Source organism: Furipterus horrens, unplaced genomic scaffold, assembly GCF_987537825.1.
Source record: "Furipterus horrens unplaced genomic scaffold, mFurHor1.1.pri manual_scaffold_2, whole genome shotgun sequence".
NCBI classification, from domain to species: Eukaryota; Metazoa; Chordata; class Mammalia; order Chiroptera; family Furipteridae; genus Furipterus; species Furipterus horrens.
Genome location: NW_028327172.1, coordinates 184,279,591 through 184,305,705, shown reverse-complemented (window position 1 = coordinate 184,305,705; position 26,115 = coordinate 184,279,591). Strand labels below are relative to the sequence as shown.

General features: G+C 37.5%; 1 protein-coding gene across 1 annotated transcript; it reads left to right on the top strand.

Annotated features, from left to right (window-relative positions):
• The first annotated feature begins 2,745 nt into the window (after window positions 1-2,745).
• EXOC1L (exocyst complex component 1 like) lies at window positions 2,746-22,371 on the top strand. The gene is made up of 3 exons (XM_090268161.1): window positions 2,746-3,101; window positions 13,722-13,852; window positions 21,993-22,371. Exons 1-3 carry the CDS (start codon window positions 2,981-2,983, stop codon window positions 22,257-22,259), a joined length of 519 nt encoding a protein of 172 aa, XP_090124287.1. The 5' UTR covers window positions 2,746-2,980; the 3' UTR covers window positions 22,260-22,371.
• The last annotated feature ends 3,744 nt before the right edge of the window (window positions 22,372-26,115 follow it).

The window sequence follows — 26,115 nt, the reverse complement described above, 5'->3', positions numbered from 1 at the left end:
GTGCATTTGAGACTCTCAGAACTAAGGACTATGCATTCCTGGCAAAGAAAGGATAAATGATTAGTAAGACTAACAACAGTCTACTTGAGCTGTGAGGATATATAACTGCAAAATCAGCTACACACACACACACACACACACACAAATTGTCATTACAAGACTTTTATTCACTTAGTCTTTTAGTAAATATTTTTTAATAAATTGAGTAAGTAAATGAATGCAAAAAATGCATATAATGTGCTAGGCACTGCATATCACATAACCTAGATTTAAGGCAAACAAGAAAACCATGGTCCTTGCCCTCATTAAACCTACAGTCTAGCAGAGAAGAAAAGCATAAAACATAGAATCACATAAATAAACATCTAATTAAATTTCAATAAAAATATTGCTGATGAGTTGTTGTGATTGTCATATCAGTCTCTCTCTCTCTCTCTCTCTCTCTCTCTCTCTCTCTCTCTCTCTCTCTCCATATGAAGACTAAAACATCCAGGAAATAATTTTTCATGTGTAAAAGGTAGAAATAATTTCTTCTCTGGAAACTACCAGAGAAGAAATGAGCCCATTCACTCCTGACCTAGGTGGAAATAAAAAGTACTTGTGTCATATTGACTCCGCCTTTCACATTCAATTACATGCGATGAATTATTGGTTTTATTATTCAGATATATCTTATATTCATCTACTCTTATCCATTTCCATATCCAAAAGTATGGTACTAGTTCTCCAGTCCTCTTGCCCACATTATTTTAATAGACTCCCAGAATTACAAACAAAATAAGAGAATATTAAAGTAGGAATAGGCCCTGGAGATCATTATTCAAGTGAAGAAGACTAAGAGAATCAAATGAGGCCCAGAAAGGCAAATGTCTCACCCAAGACTCTACAGTTCAGACTAGCCACAGACATGCCATCAGTTTTTCTTTAGAGCAGCCATGGAAGGCGCCGAAGTTTTCCTGTTTACAGTCATTCCCATCCCCTTTTCCCTTGTTAGAAAATCTCCCTTCCCATAATAGGAGCTAAAAATGACAAATACTTGCTTTCCTCGGCATGGCCAGATAATGGCCACCAAGATGTAAAGTGAAGTCAGCTACCTGGTTTCTCAGAAATTGTTTGTTTTTGACAAAAAGAGAAATCAAATAGAGCCACTCCTCATCGCCAGCCACTTTCTTCCTGTCTTTGGAGCGGAACAACAGAAGGCTGAGGATAGAAAGCCAACATCTGAGGATGGAGGATCAGAAAAAAGGAAAGCACCTGAGACCCCTAATCTATGAGTTAACCCTGGAACTACCTTCTCATAGACCTCTTATTATGAGAGCTTGTTTAAAATCTTTCCTATTTACGGAGGCGGATTAAGGTAGGTTGAGGACCCTGGTACAGAAGAAAATATTGGGCCCCTTAAGAAGAAGAGAGAGACAGGGAAAATAAAAACACTTGTTAACCAGATTTTATGCAGCGTAGTAATGAAACCAAACTTGGTGTCATTAGGAAAAAGTGTAAAGTTCGGGTTTTGTAGGGCCCTTCAGAAGTCGGGGCCCAGGGCACGCACCCAGTGCACCTGCCATTGAATCTGCCTCTGCCTATTTACAACTTTATGTCACTTATTCTGCTATTTGCCACCGAGTGCACATTAAAGGGACTATTTCTTTACCTTCCATCTACCCGACTAGGCTCTGCAAGAGCAACTAATTGGTCTATGTTTTTCATTTTCCATATCCCCAGTTCCTAGAATAGAGTCTGGTACAGACTCAGCCCTTGAAAAACATTTGTTGAGTAAATGAGTGCCCCCAAATTGTGACTGGCTCTCTACTTCTATAGTATCAAGTCCAAAGGATTACTCTGGCATTTAAGGCCCTTCATGATCTGGCCCCAATTTATCTTTCCAGCCTTATTTTCCTCCTCACATGCTACAGCTTAGGAAAACAAGACTATTTCCAGTCCTCCCAAACACTCCACCTTGCTTTACTGGCTTACAATTCTCCTTCCAGAGAATATGCTCCTATTCCTCCACCTTGATACTTTATTTCATTCGTCAAGCTCCAGCTCTTCTCCCATAAACTTTCTCTGAGGTTTTCCAGGTACAAATATCTATTCTATGTTCTCTTCTCTTTTGTGCCATTTATCATTTTAAAACATTTATGATAATTGTGTACTCATCTCTATTAGACTATAAGCTCTCCTTGAGAATAGGAAAGTCACCCTCCCTAATAATAAATGCAATGCTTTGCCCCAGTAAGTACCTAGTAAATTTTTCTTTGTGAGCAGTGAAGTAAATAACATTAAAGCAAGTGCATTTAAAAAATAATTTGGACCCAGGAATTGGTGCCAAGTTCTCAATGAGTTGCTGGAGGGGAACTAAAGGAGGGAGAAAGACTTGTTGGAAGTGTCAGGAGCAAACACGAGTGCTCTTTCTCTTGCCGGTGATGGCAAAGTTCTTAATGGAAGATGATCCCAATCAATAGAGCCAGGCAGCTGATTTATATAACGGGATCAAGTTGAAGTGGTGGTCTTCCTCTGCCAAGTCATGGGAAAGGGGAAAAGGCTGCTACACAAGAATAACCAGGACTCCACAAGTGTATCTGCTGGTGTTCATAAATATGTTCCCCAGCAACAAACCACAGGAGAGCTCCAGAGAGCAGCCTACTTGAGCCTGGATGCTGAGGAGAGACGGTGGGGCTAGTGTTGCTGCTGCTGCCGCTGCTGCTGCTGCTGCTGCTGCTGCCGCTGCTGCTGCTGCTGCTGCTGCTGCCGCTGCCGCCACCACCACTGAGCAGATACTGCAGCGAGGGGTCTGACCACGCCGCCTGCCCAGTGCTCTGGGAGCCAGGGTCTGGCTGGGAATGAGATGTTAAGAGAGTGAGAGCTGAGAGGTGGACAGGACTCACCAAGGCGCTGCAAACCCAAACAAGAAATCTAGGCAGCAAAAAGAAAGAAAGGGTGAGCTTGAGCCAAGATACTGGGCCAAGTGGAACTGAAGGAAATGTCATCATTGGTAAAGGAGGACTTGGAGAAGAGACTGTTTAAGCCACTCTCACAGAATCTGTATGAGTTCATCGAAATTGAGTTCTCGGTCCAGGACAGATATTATCTCTGTGTGTCAGGTAATATGTTTTTTCTGTTATCATTTCTAAATGTAAATAACCCCAAGAGGCTTAGGTGATAGAGGGACCTGCTTTGCATTTATTTTCCTATACAATATCAGCCCATGCATGTTCTCATGATACAACTTAACTATGCCGAGTTTAAGAATTTGGATTCTACAGAAATTTTAAGTGCTAAAATGGAAGACAGAAAAGACTATTGTATTGAGAATATTTTGGCTAATTGCTCAGAAATGAAACTGGGTATGTACTTTTCCTTATTTGATTATTTTGTCTCCGATCTTTTCTGTAATTCACTTGCATGGCATGCAGGTTTACTGTGGAAGAGCTCATTTTTAAAAATTCAACAGAGAACTGTATATTTTTAAATACACTGGAAAATTGAGTTGTACAGCTTCATTTCCAATTAGTCTGGACAACTAGGATCCTCCTTTTGCATGCTGGGAAAGAAAAAGAATCTTAGACTTTCTTCAGAGGGCTTATTTTGAATAATGATCTTTTTAAAATTCTTTTTTTTTATAGGAAATATTCTCACAGAACCAATACTTTAATGGCATAACATAGTTCATAAAGATGGAACTTTAAGATTAAGAGAATGTGCTCTAAACTATTTAACTAAAATATTTCCCCCCATGGTTTTAAAATGCATGAAAATTGCCCAAAGGTAGAAACAGGCTTTTGCGCTTTATTATGACTTGCCTAACCAGTAATTTTTGTGTTGAACTTAGACAGAAATACTTGTGTAATTATTAAGTTTAATACACAGCATTCTGTTTTTCCCATGTATGCCTTTTAATACTTTTGAGGGGCTTAGGAGGAAAGAGCTTAGAAGCTCTAAGTGTTCACTGTAGACTTTCCTTTAAAAGACACATACCTCATCATTTCTGGAAAACAACTTGTTAAAATTCCCTTCCTGGTAATTGGCTTAGAAGGACTTTCTAAAGATGTCAAGAGGGAGTACTGTAAGGGAAGTAAAACATCTTTTTTAAAAAAGTGTTAAGAATTCTTTAAAATTCTGTGAATCCTAGTAAGTATAATATTTGCTCAATAATAAAAATAGTGATATGTACACATCTAAAATTTTACCTAGCATATTTTGCTATATGTAAATAGAAAGTGTAGGGGCTTGGCACTTCAGTGAGGTCAAAAACCTATCTGACCCAGAAATGAATTCAAAGTTTGGAAAAAAGTCAAATAAAAACAATTTTAGGGACTGAATTGTATTCTAACCATCAAATCTTAAATTATTTTGACTTAATATATTACAGTAGATGCTTATTTCAACATTAACAATTAAAACTTTTATACCTATTGAGATCCTATTTTATAAAGATAATTACACAGTATGTAACACTAGAATACCAGTATTTTTGAAGAAAAGCTTTAAAAAAGTAATCAGAATAATGTATTTTTCTTATTTACCAAATATAGCTTAATGCCTCCCTCCAACTATATAATTAACTAAACTTGTTCTATCTAGGAGAAAAAAAAATTTCCTAGAATTAAATTTTTTGATATGGATGTGATTTTTTCCCCCCAATACCCTTGAGTCCTGAGAAAGACACCCTGTGGGGTGGGGTCACTTGCTGTCTTTTAAAATAACTGACATGTATCCTTTTAAGTAGGAAGGGCAAGGGGTTGGCGTTATTAACATGTGTGAAGGCCACCCCTTTAAGGTTCAATTTTCTCATCTGGAAAATGACTGAGTAAAGTAGGTGATCACTATCATTAGTAAAATTCAACAATTCTGTCATATGAGAAGCAAGGAAAAAAACAAGGTCCTCTCAGATGAGAGGAAGAAAAAACAGTATTGTGATATTCCAGATAAAAGTTAAGATTGTTAATCATATTAGTTCACTACATTTCACAACTCTCCTCCATATCACATCCATCAATTTGAAAGCACTTTCCCCAAATGTAATATCAACATCTCTTTATGATCAGTTCAAATACATTTAGACAGAACAGTAATTTAAGATAAAATCAATGTGAAGCTTGACAGTCCTAAATCTTTGACCATGCTTTACTCAGAAAATTTCCATTGATATGAATCAAACAGGTCATATCACAATTGTTGAGGCAGGTAACTCCAGACTTTGAACGTTGGTCACCTCTGGGAAGTAGAGAGACATGTAGTTATGATTTCCTTTTATATTCTATAACCTAGCAGTTCTAAATTTTTAAGAATCATAGGTTTAGAGTAGTCAGATCCTATCATACATTTTTCAAATTAAAGAAAATACGTCTAAGTAAGTTAAACTTTCTATTTATCTGATCAGTCTGTCACTTGCAGGGGTCTCACAACAAGATGATTACGAACTGTTGTTATTTTGACACATTACCTGGTCAATGTAAAAAATCAGATCTTATAGACTCAATCACCCTCTCTGTAGTTTGCTAAAATTTACCATGAAGATTTCTTGGCATCTGAGTGCCCTCCCACCCCAGGGTTTGTGTGGTCACTTCTCCTCAGGGTTAGCTTCCCCTAGGCTAGAACATCATTATCTCTGGCAGTTAAAAGCAGCATCTTTCTTATATAGGAGGGAGGAACTCTATTATGTATGGGCACTGGAAAGGGATAGGTCACCTGTGCAACCCTGAGAGTGCAATTGAATTGAAGAAATTCTTAAGGACTTGAAATGGTATCTAAAGCATTAACCATAATTGAATGTGAAGTAGCAGGGCATGATGGAATGAACCTTTGGGATAAGAAAGAGCTGGTGTGAAACCTGACTCTGCTATGCCTACCTTCCAGCCGTGAAATTTGGGGCAAAATAATTAAACTCTATGAATCAGTATTGACATCTCTAAAATGGACATAGTAATGCCTACATGCACATAGTGCTCTCCTGTAAAGTCCTAAGTAGGAAAAAAACAAACATTATAAATTATATTCCAACTAAGTAAAATAAAAGGTAGGGTTACTCTTTTAATATACAGAAAAATAAATTTACTGTGAAAAAATATGCTGAAGTACATTTGTATAAATAGTATATCCTGTTGATAAATATTTGTAATAAAAATAAAATATACAGTATACATCTAAAAGTACATATATTTAATATATAATAAATTATCTTTTAAATTATGTATTTCATAAATAACAATTATACACATATCCAGATAAATTATTTTAGATATTCTCATATATTTAGAAAGACATTTTCCATTCATAGAATTAATTTGAAAATAAATGGCATTTGCTAGAATTATGAAAACAGTATGCATAAATTCTCCACACATATTACATTTTGATGCCAGAACAGAACTATTTCTCTGTGAACCAGAGAATCTAACAATTTTGCCAAATCACTTACAATAAAAATGTTAACAGTAAGAGTATTAAAAAAAGAAGACATTAAGAAGGAAAAGAAACAAAACGCTAGAGACTGGGAGGCTAATAAACAACAAACATTTATTTCTCACAGTTCTGAAGGCTGGGAGTCCAAGATCATGGCATTGGCAGATTCCTTGGCTGGGGAGGACTCACGTCCTCATCCACGGTAGTCTTATTCCTATGACCTTGCATGGCAGAGGGGCAAGGAATCTCTCTGAGGTCTTTTTATAAGTGCACTGATACCATTCATGAGGGCTCTGCCTCCCAAAGTCCCCACCTCCTAATACTACCACATTGGGGGTTAGGATTTCAGTATATGAATTTGGCTGGGGGACACAAACATTCAACCTACAGTACCCAGTATAGCCCCAAAATTGATTTTATAAAAATATTTCTAGCCCTGGCTGGTTTGCTCAGTTGGATGGAGTGTCCTCCCATGTCCCAAAGGGTTGTGGGTTTGATTCCGGTAGGGAAACATACTTGGGTTGTGGTTTGGTCCCGGGTCCCCTTGGAGGAGATGGATGTTTCTCTCTCTCTCTCTGTCTCTCTCTCATAACATGTCTTTGGGTAACAATTAAAAAAAACATTTCTAGAATAAAATGGTATATGAAAATTACTTTTTTGATGAAATCAATAATAGCATTCTCAATGACCCCAAGATATCAATACATTGAAACATCTTCACTGACGCCTCTCGTCTTTAATAATTCACAGTAATTTTTCCCTCTTATTTAATCTCAATGATGAAAAACACTAGAGTTGTAAAATAACAGTCATTTGTTTATTTAAAACCTTGCTGTGCAGCTTCCTCAGGAGGTACTTCTTCCTCTATTCTGCCAAATTACATTTGTTCAATTGGCCAATCTTCTTTCCATTTAGCCTCATAAATAATAGTGACTATTTGCCATGGTAATAGAGATACTTATTAATGATAATGCTTGTTTTGAAATTAAAAGTAAAAATAAATGGTGGATATGATTTAAAATTGTAATTTTGAAAATGCTAACTAAAATATTGAAACTGGAGCAGGTTCATTCTGAATTTCCCTGGGCCTATAGATATTACTCCCTAAATAATAATTATTCAATGTCATCTCTGATGATACTGAAGCCAGCTCTCTAACATTTTGACTATATAAACACATTTCTGTTTTAAGACAATGTGATAAGTTTCCACTTTCCCATTCCATTAATGTGGATATGGCCATTTAATTTTGGTTGGCAGCACAGCTGAAGTGTGGGAATTAGGGATTGGGTCCAGTCCAGCCTGAGCAGGCTTCTGTCACTCTTGGCTAAAGATAATCTTGAAGCCTCATTGGCTCCAGAGGAGGCTATTTTACCAAATTAAGGAGGCTGAACTGTCTCTGTCCTGTATCATTGCACCAAAAGTTTAACACTTAAAGCATACTCTAATTTTCTTAGTTTGGTGTTAGTGGGAAAATGACCATTAATATAAGAAAACTTGATAATGGATAGGTCCCACTTTCTTAATTAACATCTCTTTCTCCATTCCCTCCTTCCAACCCATCCTTTACAGAGCTGCCAAAAAAAGAAACCTCTCTAAAATTTAAAGCTCCTCCTACCCACTCACTTAAAATCCTTTAGTGACATCCCTCCTCCCAAACACACACATAGCTTTCAGGATGACATTTCAACTCCTTTCCCTAGCATTCTTGACTACCTTGCTCCTTCCCACCCTCCTTTGTACAACCTGGCCACTCTCACACTTCAAGCCAACAGTATCAAATGCCTATAATGACTCGAAAGCGTCACATACTTCATGCTTTTGTACACATGCTGTTCCAGAATTCCCTTTACCCCTTTCTTCCTTCTAACTCCCACTGCTCTTTCCAACTCAGAAGGCTCCCTTCAAGAAACTCTCCCCAACCCTCAGATGGATGAAGATGTCCCTTCTCCATGTTCCTAATTACCCTGTCCTTGCCACATTCACAGCACTGTGATCATGTGGGGTTATTATTTAACATAATTTTTTTTTATTTTGAAGTAATTCCAAACTTACTGAAGAGTTGCAACAATGATAGTACAAATAACTTTCTTCCTGAAACAGTTGAGAATAAATTGCCAACATGATGGACCAGTGCTCACATTAAAACTTTAGTGTATAGTTGCTATAGGCAAAGACATTCTCCTACATAATCATATATAATCATCACCATCAGGAAATTAATCCTGATTCATTACTCTCAATTAATCCACTAGCCCAATTCAAACTTTTTAAAATTTTATATTAGTTTCAGGTGTACAACATAAAGTTAAAAGTTTACATAATTGACAAAGTGATGAGATCATGTATTTTCTTCATGAAGTCCCCACTCCCTGTAATCTCAGTGAGAGCAGGAATGGTGCCTTGTGGGAATTCTTTATTTCAATGCTTAGCACAGGGCTTTATTCAAAAGGGCACTCAAACAGTTATCAAATCAATGAATCAGTGGGTCTATAATCAATTAGCTGATTATCATAACATGTAGAAGAGGCAGTGAAATTTGCTTCAAATTTAATTTCCATCCAATATCCTGTTATTCCTCCCCATCCCCATCCTCTCCCACTCCCTAAGTAGTGAGATAGCGAGGCAGAGCACGAACATCGTCCTTTGGTTCAGAGGTAGAGCCTTTGTCTGGACAGATACAACTGCCTTTTCTGTCCACAAATGGACCCTTTTTTTTAGGGCTGGAGACATGTATATAGGCAGAAACCCATCAACTTTTGCACACAACTTCAGAACTCTGAGCCTTTTTTTTTTTTTTTTCCTTGACCCCTGGTTAAGATCTCCTGCTCTAGGTCCCCTTCAGGACATAGCTCTCAGTCACTCCCTTGGTCCCCAAATGTGCAATCCCTCCTCTTCCAAACTCTTAGAATATGTGATCTAAATCATTGCCTTTAGTCTCTTCTTATTTCTTCTTTTGCTCATACCTAGCCCAGAAACTGACGGACAGTACGCACTCAGTGTTAGTGCATGAAGGAGCCGTTGGCAAGCTGTCTTCTGCCTTTATTCTTCTAGAGAAACTTTCCACAGGGAAGAAATCAATGATCTCCCCCAAGTCAGATTCAGTGCCTGGACTGAACTGGTGCTCTACCCAACAAAGTGACTTCACAGGATTGTCTCCAAATCTTTGACATTCTCGTCCTCTTGATATCTATAGCATTGCACTGTTAGGCTTGTTTCTTTCCCAACAGCCCCTTCTCAGACCACTCAGCTGGCAAGATTTTCTTCTCCACTCTGTCTCACATTTTTCCTCTGCTCTTTTTCCTACATGCCTAGTCTTGAAGACCAGTCCACACAGAAAAATCCCAAGTCCATATCTCCATTCTTAAACTATAAACTTCCATATTTATCTCTTCTTCTTTTTAAGATTTTATTTTTATTTCTTTTTAGAAAGAGGGGAAGGGAGGGAGAAAAATAGGGAAAGAAATATTGATGTGCAAGAAAAACATTGATTGGTTGTCTCTCGCATGCCTGTACCTGGGGACCTGGCCTGCAACCCAGGCATGTATGTGCTCTGACTGGGAATTGAACCAGTGACCTTTCAATTTGCAGGCCAGTGCTCAATCCACTGAGCTACACCAGCCAAGGCTTTCTCTTCTGAGACAAATCATTATTCCACCCAACCAGCTCACCCTTCCTACTTTCCTATTTTGGTTTCCATCCAGTGTTACTTCTATCCAGTGTTATCAATGCCTCATGGATTTGCCACTTCTATTTCCACAGCCTACATCCTATGCTTAGATTGCAACAATAGTCCCTTAAAAAATGAAACCCTTTAACAATTACTATAAAGCATTTATATACTTTATTCTTAATCTTTACACCCAATGAGCTCCTAATGTCTACTTTCTATGTAAGAAAACCAAGTTTCATCTCTCTAGAGATTAGGTAATTTACTCAGACCACACTGTAAGAAGTGATGTCAGGATTTGAATCTAGAATGTCTCATGCCATTAAATGGCACTGCCTCTTCCAGGGTCCTCTTGTTGCTTTTTCTTTTCTTCTTCAGTGTATTCTCTGTGTCACTGCTTCCAGAAAAATGCTCCTTTAACAGGACACCATTGTACTGGTCTCCTGCTCAAGGAAGAAGGAGCCCTATTCACTATATATTACCACCTGAGCTTTCATTGAACACCGGACACAGCCCCTCTTAGATTTGTCAGCCTCCTCGGGCTCGCTTCTCGAGGGGACTGAACTGAGCTCCATTATCAATTTTATGCTCATCTAGTTGCCTTCATTTCAGGACATGTGAACCTTCACAGGATGATCACTCCCTTTGCCAGCCCCAGTTCTGGAGCCTTCACTGTCCATCAGTGTGTGGGGGTGGGAGTGGTTCAGACACCACAAGTCTACAGTGGTTTCTTCACTTTTCAGATCCAGAGTTTTTAAAAAAAATTTTCACAACCTACTCAATCTTGTTAATCCGACTTCCCGCTATATCCTAACAGTTCACTTCCTGTAATTGGGCCTGGTATAGTTCTGCTTCTATTGTTCATTCATTTTCTCAGTGCTGTCCTGCACCTAGAAATGCCTTCACTTTCATCCCTGCCTTTCCAAGCCTAACTAATTTGAAGGCTCTATCTCAAATGATATTTCTTTTATAATTCCTACCTTAACTAGTCCAGTCCCCTCTCTTTTCAGAGCTCCTGTTGGGCATATAGTGTGCTCCACACCACTTATCTATCATTATGATTATATTGTAATAGAATGCTTTATATAGTCTTAACTACGAGGACATGCCAAAATAGTGTTTTCCAGAACCAATAGACAGTCTCCCCTAAAGACAGATTCTACGTTCACTCTTAGAAGACAGAATGAGCTTACATCTAAGTGATAGCATCCATCCTGAAAGTTTAAGATATTTAATTCCAACTGCCAGCTCTATACACCTATTATACACCTTTATAATATATATTTCAAAGAAGCTATTTCTTTTCCTAATGTAGGACATTGAGAAATTAACCTCTGCCTTTTGTCATCTAGTAGTTACGGTTTTAATGATGCCTTTTAACCCTGTTGCCAAATCTATTGTCCCCAGAATACGACAAGGATGCCAGCTTGTCCAGCAGTGCCAGCCCTTTGAAACCAAGCATGCCACTGTCCAGGGACAGCCAACTGACCTGGACTCTGCAAAATTGTTCCCCATGAAGGAAGGCCTCCCTTCCCTCTACCCCCAGTCTTATTAGGGATTTCTAGACCCAAGGGTAGGTAGGACAACGGCCATGTCCAGCTTGAAGCAGCTAGAGGAGTTTGAGACCTTTGCCAATTGTCCTCTATAAGATTATAAAGGGTCTTGAGTCTGAGATCAGGAATTGTTACAGAGTAAGGTCCCCCCAAATCCCCCAGAGCCTGTAGCTGGAGGGTGGGGAAGAGGACAGCCTTCAAGATACCTTTGTATAGCTATGGTTGGTAGCTAGAATCTTAGTTATACAAATGGTTTTGGTTCTTCCAAGGCCCCAAGGAGATGGGAGGGATTTTGACTATAAAGTGGTGACAAAAAAGAGGTCAACAGCTCCTGGTGGATCCTCACATCTGTATCGAAGCCACTGGGGTGGTTCCCAAAGGAGTTCCAGATGAGTTTAAGGCTAGGAATCAAATAATGGCAGGGTTTGAGTCAGTCCTCTACTGGTTGTCAACAATTAATAATAGTGTTAATTGGATAAACTGTATTTATTATAATCAGCAAGAGATTTATTAATTATACCAGGGATGTTATAGAAGAAATAGCTCAATAGTTAGATTCAACCAGTTGAATGACTTGGGAGAATAGGATGACACTGGATATGATGCTAGCAGAAAAAGGAGGTGTATGTGTAATGCTCAGGGGACAGTGTTGCACTTTTATTCTCAATAATACAGCTCCTCATGGGATTATCACTAAGGCTCTACAGTCAGGGCACATCAGAGAAGGAAAACTCTGACTCCAAAAAACCTCCGCTGCCTTGCGGCATACCTCTTCAGGGGAAAGGCTAAGGGAGTAAACCCCGACAGAAAATCCAGAGCCGGAGTCCCTAAGGCGGTTTGACGTTGTAGTCAACACCGGCAACTCCTGCGGCGCACCTGAAACCAAGCTGTATTGACTCTGTCTTTCCCTTGGACCCTTCAGCTGCGAAGAGAGGGGGGGTCTGCTGCATGGGCAACAGCAGACCCTCCATATCACCCTGCCCAGGCTCTGTAGCTTCAGCTTCACTGGAGAGGACACTCCAGCGTCATCGCAAGATGTCGATTCAACACGGGAGGAGACAGATACCGTGTCACTCCCGAGTCGGACTGCACAACCATTCTTGGCGGTGCAGATAGACTCTTAAGAAGCTACCCCATCGTCTCTCGAGACAGACGGCTGCTGACGAATATATATTTCATGAAACTCATGTTTGTTAGTTTTGTATCCTCAACAAAACCATAAGTTTCTAGAGGACAAGGTCCATGTCTCATACCTGTACCTTTTAGGGCATCTGTAATAGTTCTCTAGGGCAAATGGCAGACACTCAATAAATACTCCTTTATTACCTCATCAATAATTTTCAATTCGGGAGTTCTAACATTAAATGTGGATTCTCCTGATGTGTTCAGACAATGATTTTAAGGCCCGGCAATTATATCCTAATTTTGTTCACATAAAATAAGAAATGATTTTTCCATACTTTTTAAAGAATAGTACTGAAACTTTTTGTCTTGGTGACACATTTTGAATACTAGAATTTTGGAGACACACTAGAGAGGATTAACTCTCAAACAAGACCAAACAGGTCAACAGTAGCTGTGATGCAAGCTTTTCTACATCAGAAATCTCACAGTGACTTTAAAAGAAAGCATATTTTCATGATCACTCTTTAACACTGTGTGGCTGTGTGAGCAGAACTCTCTACTTTCTGACCTCACTTACTTATATTGTCCTAAATTAAAATTCCAAATCGTTCTGGTAAACACTTTGGCACTGACTATATGCTAACACTAAAGCCTCTTCTTTTCTGCCCTGAGTTGAACCCCGTTACCCACCACAAAGCCCAGCTGAAAGCTTCTAGCTCAATGTGCTATCTGACAGACATTATTGTGGCAGTATGTAACCACAACTGTAGCAAAAATAAACATATTGAACAAATTTGGGGGTTTACCTGTGCAAGTTCAGATACATCAGCATTCTTAAAGGGGATGCAGATATAATGTAGGTTCAAGCTCATTATATGAAAGAGGGATACATAAATTCTGAAAAGTATGATAATGAATAATTGATCATCCTCTAGGAGTTTATGTAAACTAAGTGTTTTTATGTCCTACAGTGACCAAAAATGAAGAAGTAAAAATAATTATCGTGAAACACTACAAGATAGGTTTAGATGAAAAATATGAAGTAACAAAAAAATGGTCTTTGAATGATCTGCAGATGATCGATGGAAAAGAAGCAGATACCGTAAGTGTTACACTTTGTAAGGGCAACATGGGATCAATAAGCTGGAGATCTTTATGTTCAATATCCTACTTTCTATAGTTTTGGCATGTAATTAAGTGTTAAAATGACATATTGTTCTTAAGTGGTAAAGTTTGATCTACAGGGATGATGTATGGGGTTTTTTTATTGTTGTTGTTGCTGTTGTTCTATTTTTATCATTTTAAATTTGAATTTTGTCTGTTAAATTTGAAAGCATCTTTCCCAACGGCTCCTTAACAGGTTAAACACACTCTCCCATCAATCTGGACACTTTATAAATATGGTGCTTGTACCGCCTCTCTCTCTCCCCATGCCACCTTCCTCCATAAGATTTGGGGATTCCTTCCCTCATTTTCTTCAAATTTTACCATCAGTTAGCCACTTGAGCCTCCAGAAAGATCAATAATTTTTGGAAATCCTACAACATTAAAAGTAAAAGATGGGGGAAAGGGTGTACACTCCAATCTCTCTCCTTGACCATGCATCAAGTGGTTTTCCCAGCCTCCTTGAACTCTTCTACTGATGGAGAACTCATTACCATAAGAAACAGTCCATTCTATTTATGAAATGTCATACTTTATTTTTTAAATGTTATTAAGTTTATTGAGATGACATTGTTAATAAGGTGATATAGATTTCAGTCATACTTTTTTAAAAATTTCCTACTTATATTTAACCAAAATATCCACCCATCAGTCCTAGTAATTCAGAATGCCAATCTTTCTTTCACATAGCAGCCTTTCCAATACTTGAGGACAATTACAATGTTCCCTCAAGTTTTCTCTTTTCTATGTTAAATGTTCCCATTTCATTCTTTAAATAACTTTCATATGAAGGTCACATAAGCTAATATAACAGGACAATATAAATACTAAGAGGTAGAAGTATTGGTGCTATTTTTTTCCATGACATTGCTTCAACACCCTTTACTACACTATTTTCTCTCTTCTGGAATGCTTCTGCTTTTCCAGAATTAAATGCAATATTTTAGACTTAGAGTGACTGATTCGTATTTCCCTTGATCTGGATTCTTTACTTCTATTAAACACTTAGTTGAAACCTCAGGTCTTTTGTGTATGAATTTTCCATTTAATGTGACCTGCCATATCCTCTACTTACATAGAATATAATCTAAATAAAGGTCCTTGGTGACCTGGCTTCTTTATCACTGGCCCCCCCACCTTAAAGTTTACACAACCACCATGCTGCACTAGTGACTCTTGAGGCTTAGAATGCTCAGTCGCTTCTATCTCTCACCTCATTTCCAGATTCTCCATTGGGTAAAGTCCTTTTTATGTCTCCCTTCCCCAAGCCCCCATTAAATTGTGACTATAAATGTATTATAACCATAACCCTACAAACTGCAAGTGTTGGCTTTTTCTGTCTCTTCTCTGAATAGAAAGTTTCTAAATAAAAACAAAAGAAAACTAGGACCATGATTTTTCATCTTTTACTATAGCCTTCAATCTGAAATATATTAGGCACTCAATAAATGTTTGTGTTATTGTTGGGTAAACTAGAATTTAAACTCATTTATTCTTAATCCTACTAAATATTATACTCTTAGTCTGGCTTATTCTTCTACCTATAAAATCTTCTAATAGCATGGTTTTTAAAATAATCACTGTAATGTGATGCAGATTTAATGTGCATAACATTTAGGACTTCATTCAAGTCAATAATAAAAACAATGAAGCAGTGTACTCCTCTACGTAATCGATAGGTTATCATTACTACTATTATTGTTACTAATAGTAGTACTGCTACCTGCTACCATCTCACACTTAGTATACTCTTATCAGGTACCAAGTACCATATGAATTTTTTTCCACATATAATTTCACATAATCATCAAAAAACTCACATTAATCAAATTCTATTATTACTCCTGATTAACAAATAAGCAAAATGAGACTTAAAGACATTAACTGACTTGCCAAAGGTCACATAGGTATTAAGTGGAAGAGCTAGACTTTACCCAGAAATTTATTAGTTTGCCTTCTTTGGATTGCTTGTTGAACATTTCTACAAATTCATACACCATATTTTTCACTCCATAAGATGCACAAACATTTTCCCCCCACTTTGGGGGGAAAAAAAGTGCATCTTATGGAGTAAATATTGCATCACAGACTGTAATGTGTATTACCTGACCTGTCAGTGGTGGCGACAGCTATTAGAAAAGGAAGTGGTGGGCCCATGCAAAACTCCTGGGGATGCTTAAATGTCCCACTTTACTGCTGAATCTCAGGGTGTCTGGTCAGTATGAAGATAGTGAAGAAAGTGATATCAGTGATTGTGAGCAACTGAGCTTCATAAATTCTGACACTAGAAATGATGAGTTCTTGGGGTTCCCAGAAAACTAGAAGTGTACTTGAACCTTAAAGTCTCTCCTCACTTGTTAATGACAGGGATGATGGTTCTTAACACTGCTGTTGACTGCTGTTCTCTTTACATGGTTGAAATATTATTCTGTTATATTTTATTAAGTATTTTAGTACACTAATAGGTTCAGAATATTTTTTTCTTGTTTTCCTCCTCTAAACCTGGGTGCCTCTTATGGTCAGGTGTGTCTTATAGTGTGAAAAATACAGTATATTCATTCATTCATTGTGAACTTATGGTATATATCAGGTTCTGCCAGGCTCTGAAGCTACCGTGGAGAATTACATACACATAAGCCCTTAGTTCTGCATTACTTACTTAATTATTAAGTCTGAATACCTAAATTTTGTCCTTAAAATCTTTACCAAAATCAACATATTCTATCTTCTATTATCTTGACTTATCACCTAAGAATACTATAATTAAAGTTTGGTGTGTTTGGCATGACTTCTTGGTAAAAGCATGCAGGATGTTATTGCTTTCATTTCTAAGTACTCATATAGCACTTTTCTGACAATACATTCTACATAGATGTTAGGAAATACTTAAGAAGAAGTTAAATATATATTATTGCAAGTCAATATGCTGGAATATTACACACACATCCACATCATGTTTCCAAAAGAATACCTCAGAACACAATTGTTCACATTTAACAAGCTTTTTTAAAAATCAGCCAAATACAAAGCTTTTCTACATTATTCTCATTTTGCATATTTACTCTGTCCTATTATTAAAACTGAAATCTGAACCTTACATTTTAACACAAAAAATACACATAGGTATGTATATGTATATGTATATGTGAAATAAACTAGTACTTTAACAAAAATTATCTCTGTGTGATAAGATTACAAAATTTTTAATTATTATTTTCTTTATACTTTTATGTACTTGCCAAATTTTCTTTACCACATTAAATTTTATCAGAAATCAGTGCCAAGTTCACTTATCTGTAGTTCCAGGAATTACCATCCCCAATTCTTTGTTTTTTTTTACCATTTTTAATTTTTTGTGAAGTTCTCAAATATTAATGATGTTATAATTATTTCTACAAGTTGTTCAGTGTCTGGCGATGCATCCAGCAAGCCTGTCAACTTAGAGTCATTCAAAGCAAGTAGCTGTGCTCTGTTTTCTCCTCACCTTTCTGATCTTTAATGCCATACCAACAATGTTGATTCTTCTTTTCCCTCTTTGAAGGTCATTATCTTTGATAATGAATTAGATACCAAAAAAGTTGAATATTCCTATTTTTCTCATCATTTAAAACCTAAAATATTAAATTGCCAAAAGAAAACTTATAATATCCACAGATTAGTTTTTTTGTTGTTGTTGTTGATTTTAAGATTTCTTTTTTATAGATGAAGTAAATATATCCCAGTTATTCCTAGAACTTCCACATCTCCTTTCTCTTTGGATTGAATCCTCAGGAGTTAGCAATTATACATATATATTATATTCTCAATAACATTGATACAGTTTTAAATCGAGCAATTTCAAGCCAGAAAGTTGTCGACTTTAAAAAGGAATGAAATTGAAATTGAAATTGAAGTCGATATATAAAGCAGACACCAAAATGTCTCGGGATTTGGAGACTGACATGATACAACAGGAGAGAAAATGACGTAGCAAGAAATGGGGTTGGGGACTTCCGGCCAAGATGGAGGTGTAGACAGACACACTACATCTCCCTCCAAAACTAAAGAAGGAATACAACTACCTCAAAACTAGAAACAACCATAAGTTCCAGAAAATCAAACTGCATGGAAGTCCAGCAAACAAAGTTATAAAGAAGAAATACTCATCCAAACAGGTAGGAGGGGCAGAGCCGGGGCGGAGAGGACGCGATGTGGTGGCAGCAGCGGCGGCGGTGGCGGTGGGCCGGAAGAAAGCACAATCACATGTTTTAAAGTCAGGAGGGACACCTGGGGAGTGTTCCCAGCTCATCACCAGACCTAGCAGTTCATGGTCCCAGCACCAGGGAAAATCAAGCTTCATTGCTTCTGACTGTGCAGACCAGTGGGGGTTGAGGTGGAGGCAGAAACTGCCAGTCTCTCAGCAGAGTCTGCTTGTTTAAAGGGCCCCCACAGTCCTAGAACATCCACAGACCCACCCACTCTGGGAACGACAGCCAGAGCAGCAGCTAGCGAGGCGCCAGTCCCATATGGAAGTGGGAGAAGTGCCTGGAAAAGGGGTGAGTGCTTGGCAGGCAGCATTGTTCCCTCTCAGACCCCTCCCTCACATATAGCGCCACAACGTGGTGAAAGAGGTCGCCCTGTCCTGATGAATCCCTAAGGCTCTGCCCCTTACAACATAACAGGAGTGACTCCTCTGCCTGGGCAGACAAACACAGGAGCCTGTCAGAATGAGGAGACAGAGAAGTATGGACCAAAAGGGGGAATAGATCAAGGTTCCAGTGGGAGAACTAAGCGATGAGGAGATAGCCAACCTAACAGATGAGGAGACAGACAACCTAACAGATGCAGAATTCAAAACACTGTTGATAAAGATGCTCACAGGCTTGACAGATATGCTTGAGTATGGCAAACGCATAAGAGAAGACGTGAAGGCTATGCTAAATGAAACGAAGGAAAATCCACACAAAACCAATGGTGAAGGAAAGGAAAACAGGGTTCAAATCAATGATTTGGAACATAAGGAAGATAAAAACAGTCAACCACTGCCGAATAAGGAAGCAATAATTGAAAAAAATGAGGAAAACTTCCCAAATTTTGTGAAGGAGATGGACATAGAGGTCTGGGAAGCATGGAGGGTCCTGGGCAAGCTGGACCCAGAGGGGACCACACCAAGACACATCATGATTGAAATACCAAAGGTGAAAGATAGAGTCCTGGCGGCAACAAGAAAGAGGCGGAGAGTTGCCTACAGGGGGTGCCTATAGAACTACCAGCTGATTTCCCAGAGGACACTTTGCAGGCAAGAAGGGACTGGCAAGCAGTATTCAATGTGATGAAAGGCCACCTGCAACAAGGACTATATTCAGCATGACTATCATTTGGAATGGAAGGGCAGATGAAGTGCTTCCCAGACGAGGTGAAGCTAAAGGAGCTCATCATCACCAAGCCATTATTATATGAAATGTCAAAGGGACTTAAGAAAAAGAAGATCAAAACTATGAACACTAAAATGACAACAAACTCACAACTATCAACAACTGAATCTAAAAAATAAAACAAAATCCAACTATGCAAACCAGAATAGGAACAGAAATATAGGTATGGGGATCATTTGGAGGGTTATCAGCTGGGAGGGGGGAGGGGGAGAAATGGGGATATAATGCAGGGATTAAGAAGCATAATTGGTTGGTACAAAATAGACAGGGGGAAGTTAAGAATAATATAGGAAAGGATGAAGCCAAATAACTTATATGCATGACCCATGGACATGAACTAAAGGGCGTGAGGTTGCTGGAGGGAAGAGGGGTACTGGGCAGAGGGGAGCAAAGGGCAAAAATATTGGAACTACTGTAACAACATAATCAATAAAATATACTTAAAAAAAAAAAAGAAATGGGGTTGGGTTGACTGAGATCTTGGTTCTTGTCCTGGCTCTGCCAACAACTTCATATATGACCTGGGTTTCATCTCTCTGGAAAAAATTATCCCAGCTCTGAACAAGAGATTACTGAATTATGTGTGAGATCCCTTTTAGCTCTAGGATTCTATTTTTTTAAAAAACAGAGGGAGGGTAAACAGTGAGAGAGAGAGAGGAACAGAGGGAGGGAGATAGGGAGGGAGAGAGGGAAAGAGGAATCATATTTTTTAAATGTGGTGAGTTTGCCACCAAGGATAAAAGAAGAAACATTTTTACCCTCCAGAATTCTGGAATTATGTTTATTCTCTTCTTTTATTTCAAATTCATTACGACAGGAAGGAAAAAAGGAAGGACGGAAGGAAGGAAGGAAGGAAGAAGGATGGGAGGAAGGGGAGGGGAAGAAAGACAGGAACTTGTGTTCTATGTGCATGCCTGCTCAGGCTTCAATTATTAGTCTAAAGGGAAAAAAATCAATCCTCTCCAAGTATCTCAAAAGCATGAAGGATATTTTCTACATGATAAAGAGCAAATGTTTCCATGAGGAAACTATATATGGAATGTGATTAGTATTTGGTGATAGAATGGGTATGATTTCCTTGTATTGAGATGCTCTGCAGAATGTCTTTCAAGCTGCAGTTATGATAGCTAGGAAAAATTTTACAAGGTGTAACTAGGGGAACACTGCACTTCAATTACATCACCCTTTTTCATTTTTTTTTAAACCCTCACCCAAGGGCATGCTTATTGATGGAGGCAGGGGGCATTGATGTGAGAGAGAAACATTGCCTCTTGCATGCACCCTGACCAGAGTCCAAACCCACAACCTAGGCATGTACCTGACCAAGAATTAAACATGTGACCTTTCGGTTTATGGGACAATGCTCCAACCAACTGAGCCACAAAAGCTAGGGCCCTTGTACCTTCTTTTTAAAGTGTTGTTTTGTTTTTAAATTCTGTTAATAGTATAAAACAAGGTGGCAGTAACACCAGCATCACAATCTTTGGAGGCAGATTCAGGAAAGGAAACTATCATTTATTAAGCTCCATATTATGCAATTTACATGATTAATCTCATGAAAACTCCATAGCAACCTTATCAAAAAAGAGGAGAAAATGTAGGGTCAGATCACATAAATACTTTGTCCATGGTTACATCAGAGATTCAAAACGGTTGTTTGACTTCAAAACCCATTTTCTTTTTCTTGCCTGGTGCAAGAATTTTCCTATTTAAAAAAAGAAATTGCAAATACCTAAACTGTTTGTATATGTTTAGACACTATGTTAACAAGTTATTCATACTCTTATTTGGTCTCTCTCTGCCTCATTGTCAGTTAAAGGACAATGTTTACCTCCATTTCCCTTTTTATAGGACTGCTCCAGATCAGTTCAACACACACTTGTTGAGAACCTAGTAATTGCCATGAACACAAAGATAAGTAATTCAGACCCTAGCTCTCATGGAGAGTTAGGAGTTAGGCAGATAATGAATGTGAAAGCATTTTGTAAACTGAAAAGCACTTTGTGAATGCAAGGCATTGTTGTTACTGTTATTAGTAACAGTATCAAGGATTATTTTAACATACAGGACTAGATCAGGTCTGATGACCACTTTTTCTCAAAACATATACACCAGAAGTATAACAAAAGCCAAGCGCAATCCAATAAGAGGCAGCCATTAGTAGTTTTTCAGTTTCAGTCCAATGATTTAATGATCCTTGTTGTGAACTTCAGAGGTAACTCCTTGCCATTAACTTAGTGATGTGTAGTACACCAAAAGCTAATTAGCCATTCTGTATTTCTCTCTTCTACCTTTGAAATAGTACAAGAGACTGAACTCCTAGTAGAGAAAAGGAGAAACCTTTTCTCCTCTCCTTTACTATCTCTACTCATCCTCTCAAATTCACTACCCTGGGAGGAGTTGATAATTGCACATTCTGAGACATGTTTTATTTGTATTATTGAAAAATTACAGATACTACAAAAATAATCCTTATTGTTGTTCTTTTTAGAAGCAATATGTTTGAAGCAGGTAACTTTTGAAAGTTCCTGGATAGGTTTTAGAAGTATGTTTGGTAGTAATACTTTATAATCAATAAGCACATACAAAAGAATATGAGAGAATCTTGGAAATCTGGTTACTTTCCTGACTACAAATAAAATTATGTCTCTTTTTCTCTTCTAGGACAATCCATTTTTTGATCTGCATTTCAAGAAAGTGTACAGTTTGGAAGCATATAGTTGTGCTTCTAAATATGCCTTTGCTCGAACTATAAATAAGCTGAATCATGCATATCTAAAGAAGGACTTACAGATCGTGAACTTTGATTCTACTTACATTAATGATGATTCTATCTGGTCCTCCAACAACAAGGATTGCTTGGTTCTTATGAGAATATGCTTTTATGCTTTCAATCTGCTATGCCTGTCCCTGTGTCCCCTGCCACTCTGAAGATGTAGACCATTTTTTTCATCAGTATTCCATGAAAATGATTCCCAAGTAAATATTGGTAGTCATGATTTTGTCATTTTCCCCTTCATCAGTAACTATTATTCATATGAAAATAAAGTGATACTTTGTGAATTGCAGTAAAATGTGTTTTAATGCAATCATTCAACATTTGGGATTTTTGCCTGTGTGTTCCTTGGTAAATTGGAAGGAGTCAAATGGCTTTGCCTAAATTGGTATTCTACTAAAGAGTAGCAACAAGTATCTCAAAAGGCCTAAATATATGAAAGGACAGCCCATGTTCATGGGTAGGAAGACAATACTGTCAAGATGTTAGTGTGACCCAAAGCCATCCACAGATTCACTGCAATCCCTATCAAAATTCTAATGACTTTTCTTTTTTGCAGAAATGGAAAAACCAATCCTGAAATTCATTTGAATTCCAAGGGGCCTCGAATAACCAAATAATTTTGAAAAAAAGTACAAAGCTGAAGGACTAACATCTCCAATTTCAAAACTGACTGCAAAGCTACAGTAATCAAAACCATGTGGTACTGGCATAAGGATAGACATATAAAGCAATGGAATAGAACTGAGAGCTCAGAAATAAACCCATTATCTATGGTCAACTGATTTTTGACAAGGATGCCAATCTTATTCAGAGGGAAAAGAATAATCCCTTCCATGGTGGTTCTGGTACAACTAGAGATCCGTGTATAGAAGAATAGAACTGGACTCCTATCTTACATCATACACAAAAATCAACTAAAGTGGATTAAAGAGTTGAATATAAATCTAAAACTATAAAAATTTTAGAAGATTTTGCTTGCAGCAATTACTTTGATATTTTTGTTTGTTTGTTTGTTTTTCCATTACAGTTGTCTGACTTTGATATTTTTAATGGTGATTTTTTTATTACTCTCATTTTTCTACTTTTATTATTTGAGAAAACATTATATATCTGATAAGGGGCTAACATCCAAAATATATAAAGAATTTATACAACTCAATAGCAGAAAAACAAATAATCCAATTTAAAAATGGGCAGAAAATCTGAAGAGACATCTTTCCAAAGAGGACATACAGATACATGAAAACAATGTTCAACATCATTAATCATCAGGGAAGTGCAAATCAAAACAACAATGAGATATTACCTCACATGTATTAAAATGGCTATTATCAAAAACACAAGAGGTAACAATTGTGGGCAAAGATATGGAGAAAGGGGGATGCTTGGACACTGGTGTTGGGAATGTAAACTGGGGCAGCTAACATGGAAAACATGGAGGTTCTTTAAAAAATTAAATATGGAACTACCATACCTCCAAGCAATTCCACTTTGGGGTATTTAAAGAACACAAAAACACTAACTTGAAAAGATGTCTTCACCCCCATGTTCATTGCAGCATTATTTACAATAGCCAAAACATGGAAATAACCTATGTGTTCATCAATGGATAAACAGAGAAATTACAGTATTATAATATTCCATGTATATATATATATATATATATATATATATATGTGTGTATATATATATATATGTGTAACTGAATAGCAGAAAAACATACAATCCAATTATCTATATATAATGAAATATTATCCAGCCTTAAAGAAAAATTAAATCTTTTCATTTGAAATAACTTGGATGGATCTCGAGGACATTATTTTAAGGGAAATAAGTTAGATAGAGAAAGATAAATATGATCTCTCTTATCTATAGATTCTAAAAACAAACAAGTAGACAAAAAAAAACAAAAACAAACCTCATGACACTGATAACAGATTGGTGGTTGCCAGAGGATGGAGGTATAAAGAAAAATAATAATAAAATAAATAATAAACTAAAGTGAGGTCATCTTCCTGAGCCAGGCAAAGGGGAGGGAAACAAAGAAGAAAAATGTTTATGGTGTGTGTATTTTGTATGATTTCCTGTCTTAATTGACTTTTTTCAATTATATGGCCAGAGACCCATTCTAGATAAGAGGATTTATCCTGTACCTACCTCAAAAGGATATAGTGAGAATTAAATGGTAAAAGGCAGGGCTAATGCTAGGCACAGAATAAGTCCTATTTAGAACACATTAACACATTGTATGTGGAACACGGAAAATTGCATTTTTCACGAACTGTGCATAGAGTGCCTTTATCTTTCGCAACAATGATGAAAAATACATTCTAAGGTAAGAAAATCAAAGTTTCATAAAGAAAATTAAAAGTAATTTTCAATTTATAGTGACTTTACATAACAACAAAATTCACGCACATAGTTCAAAAGGTCTCCTGCTCCCACCATGATGCGTTGGCACAAAATGCCCACATACAATGTGTTAACAGTGAGGCAATAGCAGATCCAAGAGAGTGACCTCAGAGGGCACACAACAAATGTTAGTTCTTAAAATTAGTAGGTGTGACAGCAATCTGATTCTGTCACAAATTGGTGGAACATCCATCTAGTCATTAAGAAAAAAAGTGTCAATATCGTGAAAGATAAAGAAAGACAGAGTGTTTAGTTTGCTAGGGCTTCCCAGCAAGTACCCATAAACTGAGAGGCTTAAACAATAGAAATTGATTGTCTCACAGTTCTGGAGGCTAGAAGTTCTAGATCCAGGTATGAGCAGCATTGATTCTGAGAGGGCTCTGAGGGAAGAATCTGTCCCAGGCATCTCTCCTTGGCTTGTGGATGGCTGTCTCCTGGTATCTTCACATCATCTTCGCTCTGTGCTTGCATCTGTATCCAAATCTCTTGTTTTTGTGAGGACAAGGGTCATATTGAATTAGACCTCATTCTACTGATCTCATTTTAACTTGATTGCCTTGGTAAAAACCCTAAGTACAAATAAGTCACATTCTGAAATAGTGGGGGTTAGGACTTCAACATATGAATTTGGGGGACCATGATTCAACCTACAACACTGAAGAACTAGTTGGAGGAGGCTCACGGGGACAAAAAATTAAATTCAATGTGGGAGACTGGATTGGCTCCTGAAATAGAAAAAGGATGTGGATGCGATAACTGGAAAAATCTGAGTAAAAGCTAAGATTTAGTTAGTGATATTATATTAAGGTTAATTTTTTTAGTTTTAACCATTGTACTGTGGTTATGTAAGATGTTAGCATTGAGGGAAGCTGGGCAAGGAGGGTGTGAGAGCTTTCTATGCTGTCTTTGCAATTGCTCTGTAAGGCTAATTTTTTGAAGTAAAAAAATGTTAAATACCTATTTGAGTTGATTTTTATGAAATAGCTAAAAGACAAAGAAGGCTATCAACCTATCATCTACATACAACACCAAAATGTGGACAAATGAGTTAGTTGTATCTCACTCCCTGAAAGCAAGTCAGGGTGTGTTGAAAATGAAAATGCCCTCTAGTTGAGGACAAGTAAAAACTCTTTTTTTTTTTTTTTTTTTTGTTAAAGCAGGTAATTTAAGTGATAGTATGCTAGAAAAATCTCATACATCTTATGGTCTTGCATGGCCCTCTCCAACTAATAAAAACTTATAGCTCATGTGTTTCCTTCTCAGGTAAAAAGTTCAGATTGTGGTTAACAAAAGTGAGCATTTCCTATGCTGGAGTGATGTTTCTATAGAGAGATTAAAGATAGTATCTTATTCACCTTTGAATTATACACTGGAGGCATACAAGATACGTGTATTTATTTTCTTGACATGTAATCTTAATACAGGAAATCTAACTTTTTCTGTACTTAGTGAATGAAAACCAGATTACATTTGCTTATTTTATGTTTCTTCTCTCTCCCCTTTGCCTTCTCTGTGTTCTTTTCTTCCCCATTCTTTTCAATTCTTCTGCAAGCCACAATGTCTTTATTTCTCTTTCCCTATATATATTTTTCTTTT

What these genes read in the sequence shown, in the direction of transcription:
- EXOC1L (XM_090268161.1), top strand. Translation starts at nt 2,981, where the DNA reads ATGTCATCATTGGTAAAGGAGGACTTGGAGAAGAGACTGTTTAAGCCA. An exon ending in ATATTATCTCTGTGTGTCAG is followed by an intron (nt 3,102 to 13,721) that starts GTAATATGTTTT and finishes TATGTCCTACAG; the next exon opens with TGACCAAAAATGAAGAAGTA. An exon ending in ATGGAAAAGAAGCAGATACC is followed by an intron (nt 13,853 to 21,992) that starts GTAAGTGTTACA and finishes TTTCTCTTCTAG; the next exon opens with GACAATCCATTTTTTGATCT.